We start from the raw sequence: 17,047 nt of genomic DNA on the forward strand, positions 1-17,047 counted from the left end.
CACCACAACCACCAAAATAACTATATATCATCACCAAAGGGTCAGTAGAGAGGTTTTAACTTTTAAATATTATAATTCCACAAAACTGGCCAAGGCTACCATTTTCCATTTTATAGTCTCTCTGTAAATTCATAATTGTATATAGTCTGTTTTGTTATTGCATGTATTTGTGCATGGTAAGTGACTCATATATAATTGGTAAACAGAAGAATGATACCAGGGTAATATAAAGGAGTTGGTTCACACATGATTTTTCAGAGCACATTAATGTTTTACAGCATTAAGGTAGTAGTAGACAAAGAATACGCTGACATAAAGTAATTGCAATAGTAAATCAGGACGCACTGCAGTTCTGTTTAGAACGCCCATATTCTTTCTCTTGGCTCCATTTGACTTTGTCTTTCCCAAGTGCATATTGTGTGATTCCCCCAATCTTCATGCAAAACAAACACAGGACAATAAACCAGAATTCGCTATCTCTGCCATAACTATGCTACTATACTTAGATGTCAATGATATTCTTTATGTTCACAATTGAGCAGCTTTAACCTTTCTATTTAAAAGTAAATTCCAATATTTATTATAGCATTTATTATGCAATGTAACATTTAAAAAATTTCTGTTGGTATTTTCTTAGAATGATGATTTTTCTTGGTGGTACAAAGTTGCATAGGTTTTGAGAATCTGCTCCTAATTCTAAGTCCTCCAAATACTGCCAAAGAAAGTTTTCAAAAAATTCAGACCTTGATATTCAATTATCAGTTCAACAACTTCTGCTTGAATCCACAACAAGCACCTCAAACTTTACATACATTAGACATTAAATGTTTGCTTTCTCTAAATCTGCTCCCACTCTGGTACTCTCTCAGCATACAGTGCCACCAATTTTCCAAGTGGTCGTACAGAAGATTGCCATCACCCTGGCCTATCACCATCACCTTCAGTACTTATAATACCCTACTAACTAGTTTCCTTATAGCTATTTTTGTCCTCTCCACATTAGGAGCCAGAATGTTCTTTTAAAATTTCAAATCTAGAAACTTTTTTTCAGTTTCTCTAATAGCTAAACTTTTCCTTAGCTTAGGATATCCAAACTTGCACTTTCTCAATCTTCAACTTAAAAAGCTGGTGGCTTCTCATCCTTCAAATCTCATGCTTTTTATTCTAACATCTGTATCTAATCTAATTCCTCTTCTTTATTCTTTACCATGTTGTTATTGTTAGGTGCCGTGAAGGTGGTTCTAAGCCATAGTGACCTTATGTACAACAGAACAAAACACTACCTAGTCCTACACTATCTTCACAATCCTTCCTATGTTTGAGCCCATTGTTGCAGTCACTGTGTCAATCCATTTCATTGAAGGGATTCCACTACTTTACCAAGTATGATGTTCTTCTCCAGGGACTAGTCCCTTCCGATAGCATGCCCAAAATACATACAATGAAGACTTGCTGTCCCCTCCATTCTACAAAGATTCTGGCTGTACTTATAAGACAGATAAGTCCATTTTTCTGTATAAAGAAATCTTCATCATAACACCGTTTTTTCCAATCTTTACAGAATTTTTCGAAGTTATGTCATTACTTTTTGCTTACCACTTTACTGTTTGTCTTCCTTCACTAAGCAGAAAAGTTAGTTATGGTAGGTATCTTATCTTTGTTCGCTGCTATATACCAGTGACTAAAACAGTGCTGGATATATTTGATATTCTAAACTATTCTGTTAAATAAATAAGTAAATGAATGAATGGAATTCTGTTTACTCAGCTGTTTATCATCCTTTAGGGTGAATTTCTCAGGGAACCCTTTTCTAAGTTAGGCCACCCATCTCAAGGCTCGCACAGAACACTATGAACACACACTCTTTCTCTCTCTTTTTATAGAACTTATCACCATTTTAGGAAGTAATGGTGACACTGTAAGGTAAATACTAGATTGTTAATCACAAAGTCAGCAGTTCAAATCCACCAGCCATTCTGTGGGCGAAAGATGAGGCTTTCTGCTCCTGTCTAGATTTACAGCCTCAGAGATGATATACAGGGTCACTGTAAGTCAGAACCAACTCAAAAGTATCTAGCAACAATATCACCATTTAAATAAATATGAAAGTATAAATGTTTTGTTTATATTCATCTCCTCCCTCTACTGTAAGTTCCAAGAAAACAACGAAACTGTGTGACTTGTTCTCCATTATATTCAAGGACCTACAAAGTAGAATGTCTGACATACAATAAATCAACTGCTGTTGAGATGATTCCAACTCAAGGTAACCGTATTTGTTTTACAGTAGAACTGCACTCCACAGGGTTTTTAATAGCTGGGGCCTTTTGGAAATGGACTGCCAGACATTTCTTCTGATGGATTTTAATGTCCAACTTTTTGGATAGTAGTTGAGTGTTTAAGTATTGTGTCACCTTATCCAGTAACTGCTGAATATCTGTCCAAAATTTGACAACATTTTAAGTTTAGGATGTCTTTTTTTTTTTTTTTTTTACACTGTTAAAAACTATAGAGCCCAAAGCTTCTTCACAAAGCTAGTTTTTCTTTTGCAAGAGCTCAAGAAATAAAAATCCAAACAAAAATCTTTGTGCCTTAGGGTTTTTATTTTCTTCTAAAGCTAACATTTAAAATCTTTTGGGGATAATAAAAGCAACAACATCTGGGCAAATCACTGTGCTAAGAATTAGAATCCAATTTACTTTTTATAATAAATCTACTATTCCTATTATATAGGAGGGGATACCGAGGTTTGAAGAATTTGTTTGGAGAAGCTGATGAAAGTATAAATTTTCTCTAGAAAAAGGAACAGCCAAGTTTAAACCAAAACCAAACCCAATAAAATGATTCTGACTTATATCAAACCTACAGGACAGTGTCAAATTATCCCATATGGTTTCCAAGGTTGTAATCTTCACAAAAGCAGATTGCTATATCCTTCTTCTGCAGAATGTAAGGCAGGTTTGAACTGCTAACTTTTCAGTTAGCTGCTGAGAGAGCTTGACCATTGTGCAACCTGGGCTTCTTCATACAAGTATGGTGGTGGTGGTGGGCCATGAAGTAGGTTCACTGACTTCCTACAGTCAATTTACAAACCATTTATGTTTCAGGTCCATGATAAAGAACTCGTGACTTAGGGATAGCTTCTGCTTGAATAGTCAATTATCCCTATCATGCTTTTTTCTTTCTCCTTAAAAGATACTTTCCAGATGTTACAAATGCATTATCTAGATTATCTGTTTTATGTCTTTTTATATCTAACTGAAGTACACCTTTTATGAAGATAAAATGTATTGGACATTAATAAATAAAGTATTCAGATGGAACAATAAAGTTCCATTAAAAATAAGTCATTTTCACTGAACATTCAGATAAAAACTAACACTTGAAACTACCCTGTTGTGCAATTTTGATAAGCTACTAAAATAAAAACAGAAATACAATTGGTAAAAATAAGATCATACTATTATTGTCTTATATGGTTAAAACTGAAGGAAACAATAATTTCGTGACTAATGAGGTCACGGAACCAATGATTTTATAACATGAACTAACAAAGGTTATTTTAATCTAATTACATTTTCATATATAAATGTTGTTGTTGTTGTTAAGTGCCTTTGTGTTGGTTGTGACTCACAGTGACCCTGGTTTCCAAGGAGCGACGGTGAGTTTGAACCACCAAACTATGGTTCAAAATCGACTGTGTAGTGGTTTTTATCCAGCAGCGCCACACTAGGACTCCTCAGGTATAAATAGTTCCTTTTGCTTTTTTAGTAACACAATAGTGGGTACCCTGGTGTGGCACTGTAGGATAAGAACTGGACTGCAGGGTTAGTTTGAAACCCAACCTTGAATTCAAACTCATGGTTACTATGAGTTGGAACTAACTTGACATCACTTTACAACATCAACAACATAGTGGATATCAAAAGCCCTGATGGTGTAATGGGTTATGTGTCAGGCTTCTAACTGCAAGGTCAGTTTGAGTCCACCCATTGCTCTGAGGAAGAAGATGAAGCTTTTTGCCTCAGTGAAGATGTACAGCCTCAGAAACTCTATTCATGGTTGCTGTAAACTGGAACTGACAAGACAGCACACAGCCACCACCACCATATTAGATATACATTAAAAATGGGTATGGAATGAATGGAGGGAAAAAAGTACTTTGGAATATCCTACAACCCAAGAAGTTCTTGACTTAAAGAGAAAGCCATTTTTAAGAGGATCTAAATCTAATTCAAAGGAATTTCATTAAGGGCATAAATACAAAAGTCCCTCTGCAAAATGAAGTCCCTATGAATATTCACTTAGATTTTATAATAAATCCATATTTTTTAACGCCTGGACTTTTTTTATTATGAGATATCCTAAGGTAACAACATATTCTTCCTGTAAACACAGAAGTAAGTTAATTGTTGGATTACTATCTATTTAAAATTCTATGTAGTTATTAACACATAAATATCTCTCTATAAAGAAGTTTTTTGTATGGTGGTAGTGATGGTTGTGTGCTATGGAGTCGGTTCTGACTCATAGAAACCCTGTATAGAGTTTTCAAGGCTGTAAATCTTTATGGGAGCAGAAAGCCTCATCTTTCCACTGCAGAATGGCTGACAATTTTGAGTTGTTGACCTTGAGGTTAGTAGCTCGACTTGTAATCACTATGCTAGTAGAGCTGCTTGTTTTGTTGTACAAAAAAGATAAATGATTTGTCCTGATTTTCTTGAGTTGTGTAAGTGAGTACATTTTGTTTTGGTAATTATACTTTTTCTTAAAATGCTTTGTTGTTAGTTGCCATTTAGCTGATTCCGACTCACAGAGACCTCACATATTCAGAGTTGAACTGCTCTATAGGGTTTTCAAGGCTATGCCCTTTAGAAGTAGATTGCCAGGACTGTCTTCTGAAGAACCTCTGGGCAGGTGTGAACTGCCCACATTTAGATCAGTATTAGTAGTTCAGTGTTTAACCATTTGTGGAACCCAGGAACTCCCAAAAATACTAAACCAAGGGCACAAAGACACAGCTTAATTATAAGTAAGATTGTTGGAGAAAAGACTTCATAATATATTTAGAAAAAGAGTGACATCTATTCAAAGTTCACCTATCAAGCAACCAAGGGGAAAATGATCTATTTTTCAAACACAAATAACAACAACAAAGCAACCCTCTTACCTGTCAGGGTCTGTACTGCCCTTTCATTGGAAGGCAGTGGCTCCTTTCTGTGAGGCCGATTTAGTGAAGTGTCCTGTGCAGAAAAGAGTCCTGGGTTGTCAGTTAATTTCTTCCGCCCACTTGAGTTAGAGTTTGAAACTCTGCAGCTGCCTATTGCACTTGTGAAAAGGTTTGTATGTTCATCACTGCTGGCTGGCTCTGAATTAGGAGTGAATCCTCCAAGTGATAAACTTGGCGAACTTTCTGAACAGTCAATTTGTAAAGGAGTCTGCAATCCCAAGGCCAGTGAACTAGACTCTGAAGGCTCTCGGTGGACCCATTGTTCCTCTCGGTTTATTAAGCTTTTTGAAGGAGAGAGATGAGGGCAGGACATGTGACACCGGTGCTTTTCCTTATGCTTATAGTGCTCTCCAACAGTGTCCTTCCCAAATCGATAGCGCTTCAAAGACTCCAGGACTGATCTGGAAGACCCAGTATCCATGGAAACCTGGGGTTGTTCAGAAGAACGGTGCTCTCTGTGTTTGTGACGGTGCCTGTGTTTGTGCTCGACCATCCAACCATAGGCCATCTCAGGAGGGACACTGGGGTAGGTACTCATGGAGAGGAGGGGAGTCCTGCTGGTTGTAAGAAAGGCCTCCTGTCGAAGTAGCTTATGTTTTTTCTTATGGTATTTGGTGGGATTAAGAAGTAAATGACCAGCATGCATATAAGAAGGAGGTGGAAGCGGGGTGGTGAAAGAAGGAGATGGAGGAGGTGGATAAAGAGTAGGAGGATACCTTCCATAGTAACCTAATCCTATAGGAGCAGCTGTAAGTGGTGAAGGAGAATAAGGCATGCCATAAGAGGGATAGAATCCCGTACTGGAAAGAGGAAAACTAAGGCTGTGCATAAAAGGCATTTCAGCCATTGCTTCTCTCATTTTAGGGGGCCTCCCTCTTTTCTTTTTTAAGTCAGGTTTTCGAATGTAGTGTAAAGGATCCAAGGGGAAAGAAGGATGTGTATAGAAACTATTGAAGTTGATTCGAAAAATAGTTGGCAGAAGGTCTCGGGGGATAAAATGATGACTTCGATGAGTGATCCGAATTTCGCTTAGACGACTTATTAGCTCCTCCAGCTCTACAAGAAAGTCTGGGTCCTGTCTATTTCGGAGTTGAGGATATTTCTTTTTCCGTTTTCGTTTCTGCCTTTTCATCTTGTCATAGCTGAGGTAATCATGATTCCTGCGCTTACATTTGTGTTTATGTTTTTCTTTAAGACTGCTTAGGACTGTGGCGGTTTCAGGTGGGATCAGAGAAACATGCTCAAAAGAATGCCGCCTCTTTTTTTGCCCACAAAATTTCTCTGCCCTGTCTGATGTACTGTTATTATCTGTCCCAATTCCACTGTCACTGGGAATGGTCTCATCACTATGAGATTCACTAATTGGGGATGGAGTAGCTTCTTTCAGAGATGTGAGTTCGCTCAAGTGCAAAGGGGAATTTGGCAACAAAGTAGGAGGAGATAATCGCCTCCTCCCCTTTGAGGCCTTCTTCATTGCAAGAGTCTGAATCATACTGCCCTGTCTGGAGTGTAAATGTAAATATGGCACCGAACTGGGTTCAACAAAGCCTGCATCACTGCTTACAGGGCTCTGACCTCCACTTGTCCCAGAAGACTGAGAGCACATAGGTGATGGAAGAATTTCAGAACTACTAGTCCCTGACTGCAGTAAAGGGGGAAGGATCTGCCCTAATGCTGACCCAGCTGCCTGCTGAGCTGTTTGTTCAAGAACAGCAAGGCTGGTAGGGCTACCAGAAAGAATGCCATTTAAGACAGTTTTTGGTTTGCGACCCCTTCTTTTTCCTATGTAAATAGTTCCTTTCTTGCTGACATTTATCTGTTGGCCCAATTTAGTGCCAAATGTGGCAGCAAGACTTGACACTGTATTATGGAGTTTGGATTGCACTTTCCCTTTATTACTTGATTCTACAGAGCTTGAAAGAATCTGATTCAACAGTTTCTTTCTCTTTAAAGTCTTCATCTTATTTATTTTACGGATAATGGTTTTCATTAATTGTCCATTGTTTCTCTTGGTAATTTTTTTATCTGGCTCCATCTCAAGGTCACTCATACTACAGAGACTTGTCCTATGACTGTCATCTAGATCATCTGGATCCTGAAGTTGGTCCTCGCTCTCAAAGAAATCACTGCTACTTCTATGGTTGTCACTTTCAGAGTCCAGCTTGCTTGGACTTTCAGTGGCAACAAATGGAGCCACTGATAGTACAGGTGGCTTCATTTTGACTGGTGATCTCATTTGTCTCTTAGGCCTGCCCCTCTTTTTGGGAAAAGGAGACACAGATAGACTTTGCTTAAAGGAAGGGATTTCAATTTCTGGCTGTAAAATTGGGGGTTCCTGTTCTTCTTTAGATTGCAAAGAAAAAACTTTAGAGGCTGGGATTTTAAGAGTCCTTTTAGGTGGACCTTCCAGTTGAGGCATCTCCTTTGATTTAGGTCTTCCTCTTTTAGGCTTATAAATATCAGACAAAAGGTCACTAGGGACACACATACTGGAGGACAGTTTGTGAGTAGCAAAAGACTTATGAGATGGTTTTTCACTGTCAGTTAATAGAGCAAGAGATGGAGCTGTGGATTTGCTCAACTTTGGCAATCGGCGTTTAAGGAAGTCATGATCTACAAATGAAGATGCTCCAATATTTTTCATAAATTTGGCCGGCTCAGAATTACTATTTGATAGTGAGCTACATGAAACATTTTTAAAAAGCTCTGATCTATCTAATTCTAACCCTTTTGGGGACCGGCATGTGCTTCTTGCCACTACTTTAGTCCACCGAGGTTTTCTTCCTTTCCTTTTTTTCAATGGTTTGGACTGCAAACTAGTGCTTAGGCTATCAGCAACTTGGCAGTGTTTGTCTGATGCAGTTACTGCACCAAGTTTTAGAAATGGCTTGCTGCTGAACAAACTAGTAAAGTTAACAACCGAAGGGGTAATTGTATGAATACTAGATTCAGAAGTCAAACTCGGCTTTTTTCCTAAGGAAGAGCTTATTCTTGGAATATCTATATGTGTAGCTTTTGAATCATTTAGCTCTTTATCAATACCTTTACAGTCAATGTTCATGATATGACCCATAGACCTATGACCAATGTTCAAGTGGGTACTTTCAGAAGTAAACTGGTTCTTTCCAACAGATTCAGAAATTTCTTCCATCAGTTCTGTTGTAGGGCTTAAAAGTAACGGATTTGCCAGTTGTGAAGACATTTCAGAGGGATTTCTGGTTAAAGGATTAACCGATACAGTAGGTGATGGGGAAGGGAGATTGCTTTCTCCTACTGCACTATAAGGGGATTTAGCTGTAGATGCATCAGAAGCACCTCCCATTTGAAAGTCAGGAGAAGTGCAATATACAGGAGGCTGCTTTTCATGCTTTGAGGTTTCATAGGACCCCCTTTCATCAGTTGAGAAACTGTCTTGTTGAATGCAAGTTCCTTCATTAAACATTTCTTTTTCCAAGTTAATAATTTCTTTTCGAACTGAGAATTTATCTAATATACTCTCTTTACTTTGCCGTATAACATTCTTCTCAAAAGTTTTGCTGGTAGTACTCTCTTTTATGGATTCAGAAAGTTCCTGATTTTCATGACTACTGATGTTTATACTACAAGAAGCCTTAAATGGTTCCTGAGTGGGGAGCAGTGCTTCAGCTTTAAGGTTTATGGTATCTTTACTGACCAGTCCTGCCATAGGGCAAGTCAGTAGTTTCTTTCCAATGTCCTTATTAACTAATCCCATTGTTGAACTTGCTACAATCTTCTTTGCACAATCTTTAGCCACCAGGCCAACAGTAGAACCCAATTTCTTTCCCAAGTCTTTATTGACTAATCCAACTACAGTGCCAAGTCCTAACTTTTTGCCAGATTCTTTATTCACTAAACCTGGAACAATTCCAATTCCTAGTTTCTTTCCTGAATCCTTGCTCATTAGTCCTACGGTAGTGATAGTCGCTGTTTTTTTGCCCAAGTCTTTATTAATGAATACCGCTGTAGTGCCAGTTCCCAATTTTTTCATAGAGTCTTTACTAACCAATCCTACTGTTGTATTAAACACTGGCTTCTTCCCAGGATCTTTAGTTACCAATCCAACTGCTGTGCTGATAACTGGTTTTTTAATCAAATCCTTATGTATTATTCCAGCTACAGAGCCAATGCCTGCTTTCCTGATCAAATCTTTGCTAACTAATCCTGCTGTAGTGCCATTTCCTAATTTCTTCGGTTTTGTTTTGGAAGACTTAGAAGGGGGACAAGTAGCAATGAGCTGTGCCAACTTTTCTGTTACACTAGTTCCTCCATTAAGTAGTGCTCGATCTTTAAAATCAGAATCCCGGCCACCAATAAGAGTAGGTGATGCTGTATTAATGTAATCTGCCATTTCTGAGTGCACTGGAGAAAGCTTCTTAGACAAAGGATTGTTTTCTCCCTGTGAATGAAGATGGATGCTTTCTTCAGACTGGCAATGAATGGCTGCAACATCACCTGCTTTCTTGAACAATTTTGAAGGATCCTAAAATTTGAACAAGAAAAAGGTTTCAGAGAGCATAAATGTTATACCATATTCAGTTTTGCATTACAATTCAACAAGCTATCTGACCATTTATCAGGCATAAAGTGATACGGCAATAAAGATTTTTAAAAATTTAACTAAAATCCCATTCTTGAACTAGTGATACTTACAGTCTGTTAGTTCATCTGCAGCTAAAGTGAAGGCTTATCAAGACATTATTTTTGTTGACTTTTTGACATGGCTTTAAAAAGCAAACTAACAGTCTCTTTTTCTCATCTTTATTTTGACTGATTGATTAAAGAAATATTAAACATAAATGTACTGTTTTTGAAGAAAACATTTCTTAGCTACAATAATCCTTGGTCATCTTTTCCTGATTTATTTCAACTTCCTTATCTCATTTCTCAATTATTTTCTAGAATAAGCAATAAAATCTCCATTAATGTCAAAGGAAAACAACACAAAAACATGAATATTTTTAAAGAATATGTTTCTATCTAAAATCTTAAAGATTTACTATATATAACTATCTAATACATGAAATCTTCACTATATACTAGGAGGTTTTGAAAAATTCCATAATCTTAGTTCTTTTGTCCATGATTTTTATGACGTCTCCTCATGCTTTACAAATTAATTCACTACTTCACACAAGTCTGACTATACATTTGGATAACAACAAAAAATAAGTTTAAATATAAACTATATAAAATAAGTTTAAATACAAACTAACTATAAAATAAGTCAGATATAGTACTAAAAGATGAGTCCCTCAGATTGTAAAAGCACTCAAAATATGAAGGGAATATCAAAGTAAAGTTGAATATAACATGAATGGAGCAAAGCTTTCAGGACCTTCATTTACTGATGGGGCACAAATAAAAAGGAGAAGAAAACAGCAAACATCTATTAATAATGGGAATACTGAATGTACAATACATGAATCTGAAGTCATAAAAAAGAAACAGATTACTGAGCAAAATGAACTGGTACTGCCCATAAGATATACCATGCTGGTAACAACAAATTTTAGTGAAATAACTTCACATTCATAGTCAAATGGTGTTGTTGGATCAGCATTGGACTACTAACTACAAGGTCGGTTGTTCCAACTTACTAGCCACTCCTCGGAAACCCTACTCAGGGTTGCTATGAATTGGAACTGACTCAACAGCACTTAATAATGTCTTAAAGTACAATGTTGTCTGTGATAAGGAAATATACATATGTCTACAAGGAAAACTACTATTATTCAAAATTATGCACTGACCATTAAAATAAGTGAAGAAATTGAATAATTCTACCAATATTCAGTCTACAATTGATCAAACATGCAATCATGATGTACTGATCACTACTGGCAATTAGAATGTGAAAGGTGGAAACAAAGAGGAAGGAACAGTAGTTGGAAAATAAAGTCTTAAAAGTATAGCTAGAATGTTCCTTGGTAGCTATTTGCTGTGGAGTTGATTCCGACTTATAGTGACCCTGTACAGGGTTTCCAAGGCTGAAAATCATTACAGGAGCAGAAAGTTTCATCCTTTTCCCATGGAGCAGCTGATAGATTTGAATGCTGACCTTGCCATAAACAGCCCAACTCATAACCCACTATGCTACCAGAGCTTCTAAGATTGATCCTGGGGGTGTGGGGTAGAAGGTTCCTTATAAGTCCCTCATTCTTTGTACGTGTTCCTAGGAGGGATTGGACGCTAAAGAAAGACACCATGCTTGGTAAAGTGGAGGGCTAACATAAAATGGAAGACCCTCCCCCCTCAATGAAATGGATCAATACAGTGGCAGCAACAATGAGATCAAAATAACAATTGTGAAGACGCGAGTAGGACTGGGCAATGAAGTTCTGTAATGCACAGGGTGACTATGAGTTGGCACTAACTCAATGACCACCAAACAACAACCTTAAACAGTCATGAAAGACTTAAAAGTAGACTCAACCAATGTAAAGAACTATTATGTTTGTGGCTAAAACGATGACCAATTTCAATAAGCAAATTTATAATTTTAGTGTAATCCCAGTAAAAATACTACCTGGATTCTTTTGAAAACTAGAAAACTGTATTCAACCTTCCTTTAGAACAATAAAACAGAATAGTCATGAAATTTTAAAAAGAAAAAGTACATTTGGTGGTGGCAGTGGTTTGCAGCAACCTTAGGAAATCATAAAATATATTGTACAAAGCATTTACCACTAATACAGTATTTGTTGTTGTTGTTAAGTGCCGTCGAGTCGTTCCAACCCATAACGACTCTGTATAGGTTTCTGAGAAGTGACTGGTGAACTTGAACCACCAACCTTGCAATTTAAACGGCTTTGCAGTCTGGCACATTAACCATAGAACATGGAAAAACAAAAGATCCCATGGAACTGGACTGCTAACCCCCAAAGAGATGCAAGCACATAAGCAAATGTATTGTATACAAAAAGGTATACTTTTTATGGCAAATAATTTGTAACAGCTATAAAAATTCCATCTATATTTAATGGCTATCAAAAGTCCATCTGTATTTAACCATACCTTTTGATCAAAGAATCTCACTCTCAGAATCTATCCCAAGATATACTAAGAAAAATATAAAATAATGTCTGCACAGGGTTACTAAACTGGACTCCTGGTGTGGCACTGGAGGTTCACCACTGGATAGCGAACCACAAAGTCAGCAACTCAAATCCACTAGCAGTTCCTTGGAAACTCTATATAGAACTGATTTGATGGCACTAACAACTACTTATAATAGCAAAAGTCTAAAAATAACCCAATGAACTTACATTTGTACAGTACAATGGAATATTATGATATTACAAAAAACGCAAAGATTAATACAATGGCGTGATCTTTAGGCTGTATTAAATGAAAAAGCAAAGGTTAGAATAGTGGTCATATGTTACATTTTGTACAAGATGAGGGTGGGGAAATTATACATATATAATTTTTTTTAATTAAACAAATCAGAGATTAATAAATAGTTATATAAGGGTGAGGAAACAGGTGTGGAAGTTAGATATCTCTGCATGTCCTTTATGGGTTTGACTTTGGAATTCATGTTTTATATAGCTAAGAAACAAAAATACATCATAAGAAAATAATTCCAAATCCTTTAATAATGAAAACAGTACACACTGTTGTTATGCTTAGGTGTCACCTCATAGCGACCCTACGCACAACAGAATGAAACACTGCCCAGGGTCCTGGGCTAACCTCCCAACTGTTGCTATGCCTGAGTTCACTGCTACTGCCACTGTGGCAATTCATCTCGTTGGGCATCTTCCTCTTTTTCTCTGACCCTCCACTTTACCAAACATGATATCCTTCTCCAATGACTGGTCCCATCTGATAATATGTCCTAAGTAGGAGAGATGAAGTCTGGCCATCCTGGCTTCCAAGAAGCACTTTGGCTGTGCTTTTCTAACACATATCTGTGTGTTCTTTGGGCAGCCCATGATACTCTCCTTCAACACCCCAACTCAAATACATCAATTCTTCTACGATCTTCCTTATTCACTGTCCAACTTTTGCATGCATATAAAATCACTGAAAATACCATGCCTTGGATCAGGCACACATTAGTCCTCAAATTGACATCTTTGCTCTTTAACACGTTAAAGAGGTCTTGTACAAGAGGATTTGCCTAATGAAATACATCGTTTGATTTCCTGACCGCTGCTTCCATGAGTGTTGTTGGGTTGATCTGGGCAGAATTAAGTCTTTTACAACTTCAATCTTTTCCCCATTTATATGGATGCTATTTATTGGTCCAGTGGTGTACATCTAGTGTATATCAAAGTAATTTCATAATTATATGAGAAATAAATACTAAAACAAAGTATTCTAAAGACTAAAAAATTACCCATGAAGAAATCTTAAGTTGTGTTCAGGGAGCATGGTATCAGTGGTAATATTGACAGTTATTTTGAACCTGGAAAACAGGTCAAATAAGAAACTGTGAATGGCAATAAGATCCAAAAATGTTAAAACTAAGAGATGCCAATGAACACCTCTAACACATGAAACTGACATCTTACAAGATTTTCCACTGAAAAGCACCAGCGCTCCTTGTAGAAATGGCTGTTTTCAGGAAAACATAGAAAACACACATGATGATCCTGTTAACAACTATGTAGTTCTAGTCTTTCATACATGTGAACTCAATCATCAGAAGTGGTATCACTTCTCCCTATCCATTCTGTAATAAATATGTTGCAGAGATTATCAATATACCCCTTTACATGTGATACACCAAACTGAACCTGAAACTGTATTTAAAGCCTGACAGAAAGCTATGTTTACTTTAAAGATCCCTGTTGTTGTTGTTAAGTGCTGTTGCGTTGGATTAGTGTCATAGTGACCCATTTAGGTTTTCTAAGGAGTGACTGTTGGGTTTGAACCACTGACCTTCCAGATAGTAGTCTAAATGCACCCAGCAGTACCAGAGATGGCTTGGCAATCTGCTTACATTGTATATTTGCAGACACATAATCTTCTATTATTTATCTCATACAGATGTTAAAACCTTTTCTGATTTCAAATACATATGATAGACTGTACTAAGTTTCTCACAGAGTCTGTCATTTATCCCCACAATAATCATATGAGGCAGTTACTATAATTGTTGTAACATGTCGCTGAGTCAGTTCCTACTCAAAGCTACCCTGTATAGGGTTTCTGAGAAATGGTTGGTGAGTTAAAACCACCAAACTTTCAGTTAGCAGTCCAGTGCTTAACCTACAGTGCCACACCAGGACACCAGTTACTATAATTAGATGCATTTAATAAAGTAATTTAGTTAATAGATAACCTGTCTAATGTTACTTAACCATTAAGTGACTGAAATATAAACCGAATATAGTCTAATTTCAAAGCTAAAGCTCTAAATTATTACAGAAAGTAAAATAATTTCTCTTGCTTTACACTTTTATTTTCACACCATATTTGGAAAAGATCTGGTCCTCCTCAAGAATATATTCTTAGTTTATTTTCTATTGATGCTTTTATGGTTTAATTTTCTTTTGTAACTATAAATCTACCAGAAAGAACGAAGTTCTTATTCCAAAGTTGGACAATTCTAATAAGACGCACATTATTTCATGCTTACTTATTTGAAAACACATTTATCATATATTCTATACAAACCAACATAATGATAATTGGAGGAAAAAATTGAAACTGTCAACAACATGATTCTACATGGATCGACACATAACATTCCTAGGGCAGTGGTCAAGAACTCACTTTGAAGACTAAGATGCATTTTACTCAAGCCTTAGTCTTTTCAATCAACCTCATTTACACACAAAAAGAGAAATGGTGTGTTCAAAATGCAATACTGGCTAAGAATATTACCATATCATGGACTTATCAAAGAACAAACAAATCAGTGTTAGAAGAAATACAAATAGAATGCTTCTGAGGTGAAAGGATGGTGAGATTTCAATTCATATGTGAAATGTCATCAGGAAACACCAATCATTATAAAAGGTAAAGTTAGAAAGTCAACCAAAACGAGGAAAAATCTCAATGAGATGGAATGACATTAAAAGCGACAACAATGGACTCTATATACCAAAGATTATGGAAATGGAAGGACAAGCAACACTTCTTTCTGTTATGCATACGGTTGCCATGAGTCACAGTCAATTCAATGGCAGCTAATAACATTCATATATGGGTTTTGCTTTAAGCTCTCCATTTTGTTTCCTTCATTTAAAAAAAAACCAAACAAAAAAAAACTTTCTATTATGAATTCCTCTGGAGTACTGGTATGGCACTGTGGGTTAAGGTGTTGGACTATAAGGTTGGTTTGAACTGCAAGGTCAGTAGTTCAAGCTCACTAGCTGCTCCTCGGAAACCCTATATATATGGTCGCTATGAGTTGGAACTGACTTGGGGGCACGTAACAACAACAGTTGTGAATTTGGACTCCTAGTGTGATGCTGCAACATCAGCATTGGACTTTGAACCACAAAGCCAGCAGTTTGAAACCCACCAAATGCTCCTTGAAAACCTTATACAGGGTTACTGTAAATCAGGTCTGAAACTATAGCACTTAACAACAACATTGTTAATTGAGTGAAGGTTTACAGACAAGATCATCAGTTTTACATTCAACACATCATACACTTTGTTTCATTTCAATGACAGCAATCCCCTCCATGTAACAGTTAACCTGCTTCCTCTCTGTGATTCCTATTTGCATGCCAGACCACCTTCCTATCACTTCTCAATTTTGTCCTTAGGAAATTGTTGCCCATTTTTATTTTGAATTATTGATCATTCCACAGTGAGCATACCTTGCTAGTGCTGTCCTTCCCTATAGGCCTATCTACTTACTTGGCTGAAAATTGGGCCACAAGGCTGAGTTCCTTCCCAGACATGAAAGATAGTCAAGGGACATAGCTTCAGGTAAATTCAGTCTCTTTTTAATTTTTTAAAATAATTTTGAGTTTTGTACCACATTTTCTTCCACTCTATCGGGGACCCTCTAATGTGATTTCTTTCGGGATGGTTATCAGTGGTAGCTGGGCCTCATCTAGTTCTTCTTGTCTCAGAGTCATGGAGACTGGTATTCAAAAGTTCCATTAGTACACTGGACTACTTGATTCCAAGCCTCTTCAATTCTTATCCTACTTCTTCTTCCATATATGGAGAGACCAATAGCTGCACAGTTCATTCATTCTTAAAGCCTACTATGGAGCTAGTAATACAATGTACTGATGTTGCAACTTTGATGTTTTAATACCTAAAATGACTTCTATTTTCTAGTTTGTATTACTATAAAAATGCCCTGGAAATTTATTTTATAGCACCACTATTGAGACAAACCTGAAATACCTTATTTGCTGTTGTTAAGTGCTGTCTACACTCAGTTATGATAGGGTCTCTGAGGATTTACTTATCTTTGCGGGAGCAGAAAGCCTCATCTTTCTCTCAGGGAGCCGCTGGCAGGCTTAGACTTCAGACCTTCTGGTTCACAGTCCATTGCTTATTGTATGGAGCACCACACTCCTTACAAACCATGCAGTTCACTTTTTTCTTTCTTTTGGCATATACTTTTATTTATTTGTTTTTTTGTTTTAATTTAAGGTTTTTATTGTGGATTGGGTGAAAGTTTACAGGGCACATCATCAGTTTCACATTCAACAATTCATATAACTTGTTTCATTATATTGATTACAATCCCCTCCATATACCATCAGTTAAAAGTATTTCTCTTTATCCACTTTAGGTTTTTTTTAAAACACACACACACACAAAAACCCACTCAGGCATATATAATAAATTACATCTCCAAAGGGCACATTC

At 36.9% G+C, this 17,047-nt stretch overlaps 1 protein-coding gene across 1 annotated transcript in view; it reads right to left on the minus strand.

Annotated features, from left to right (window-relative positions):
- Positions 1–17,047, minus strand: part of ASH1L (ash1 (absent, small, or homeotic)-like (Drosophila)) — a 329,236-nt gene that overhangs the window by 194,580 nt on the left and 117,609 nt on the right. The window contains exon 4 of the mRNA XM_006861559.1: positions 5,171–9,731. Within this exon, the coding sequence (XP_006861621.1) occupies positions 5,171–9,731 (4,561 nt within the window). The remainder of the gene's footprint in view (positions 1–5,170; positions 9,732–17,047) is intronic.

The sequence above is a fragment of the Chrysochloris asiatica genome, unplaced genomic scaffold (genome assembly GCF_000296735.1).
Source record: "Chrysochloris asiatica unplaced genomic scaffold, ChrAsi1.0 scaffold00042, whole genome shotgun sequence".
Taxonomy (NCBI): Eukaryota; Metazoa; Chordata; class Mammalia; order Afrosoricida; family Chrysochloridae; genus Chrysochloris; species Chrysochloris asiatica.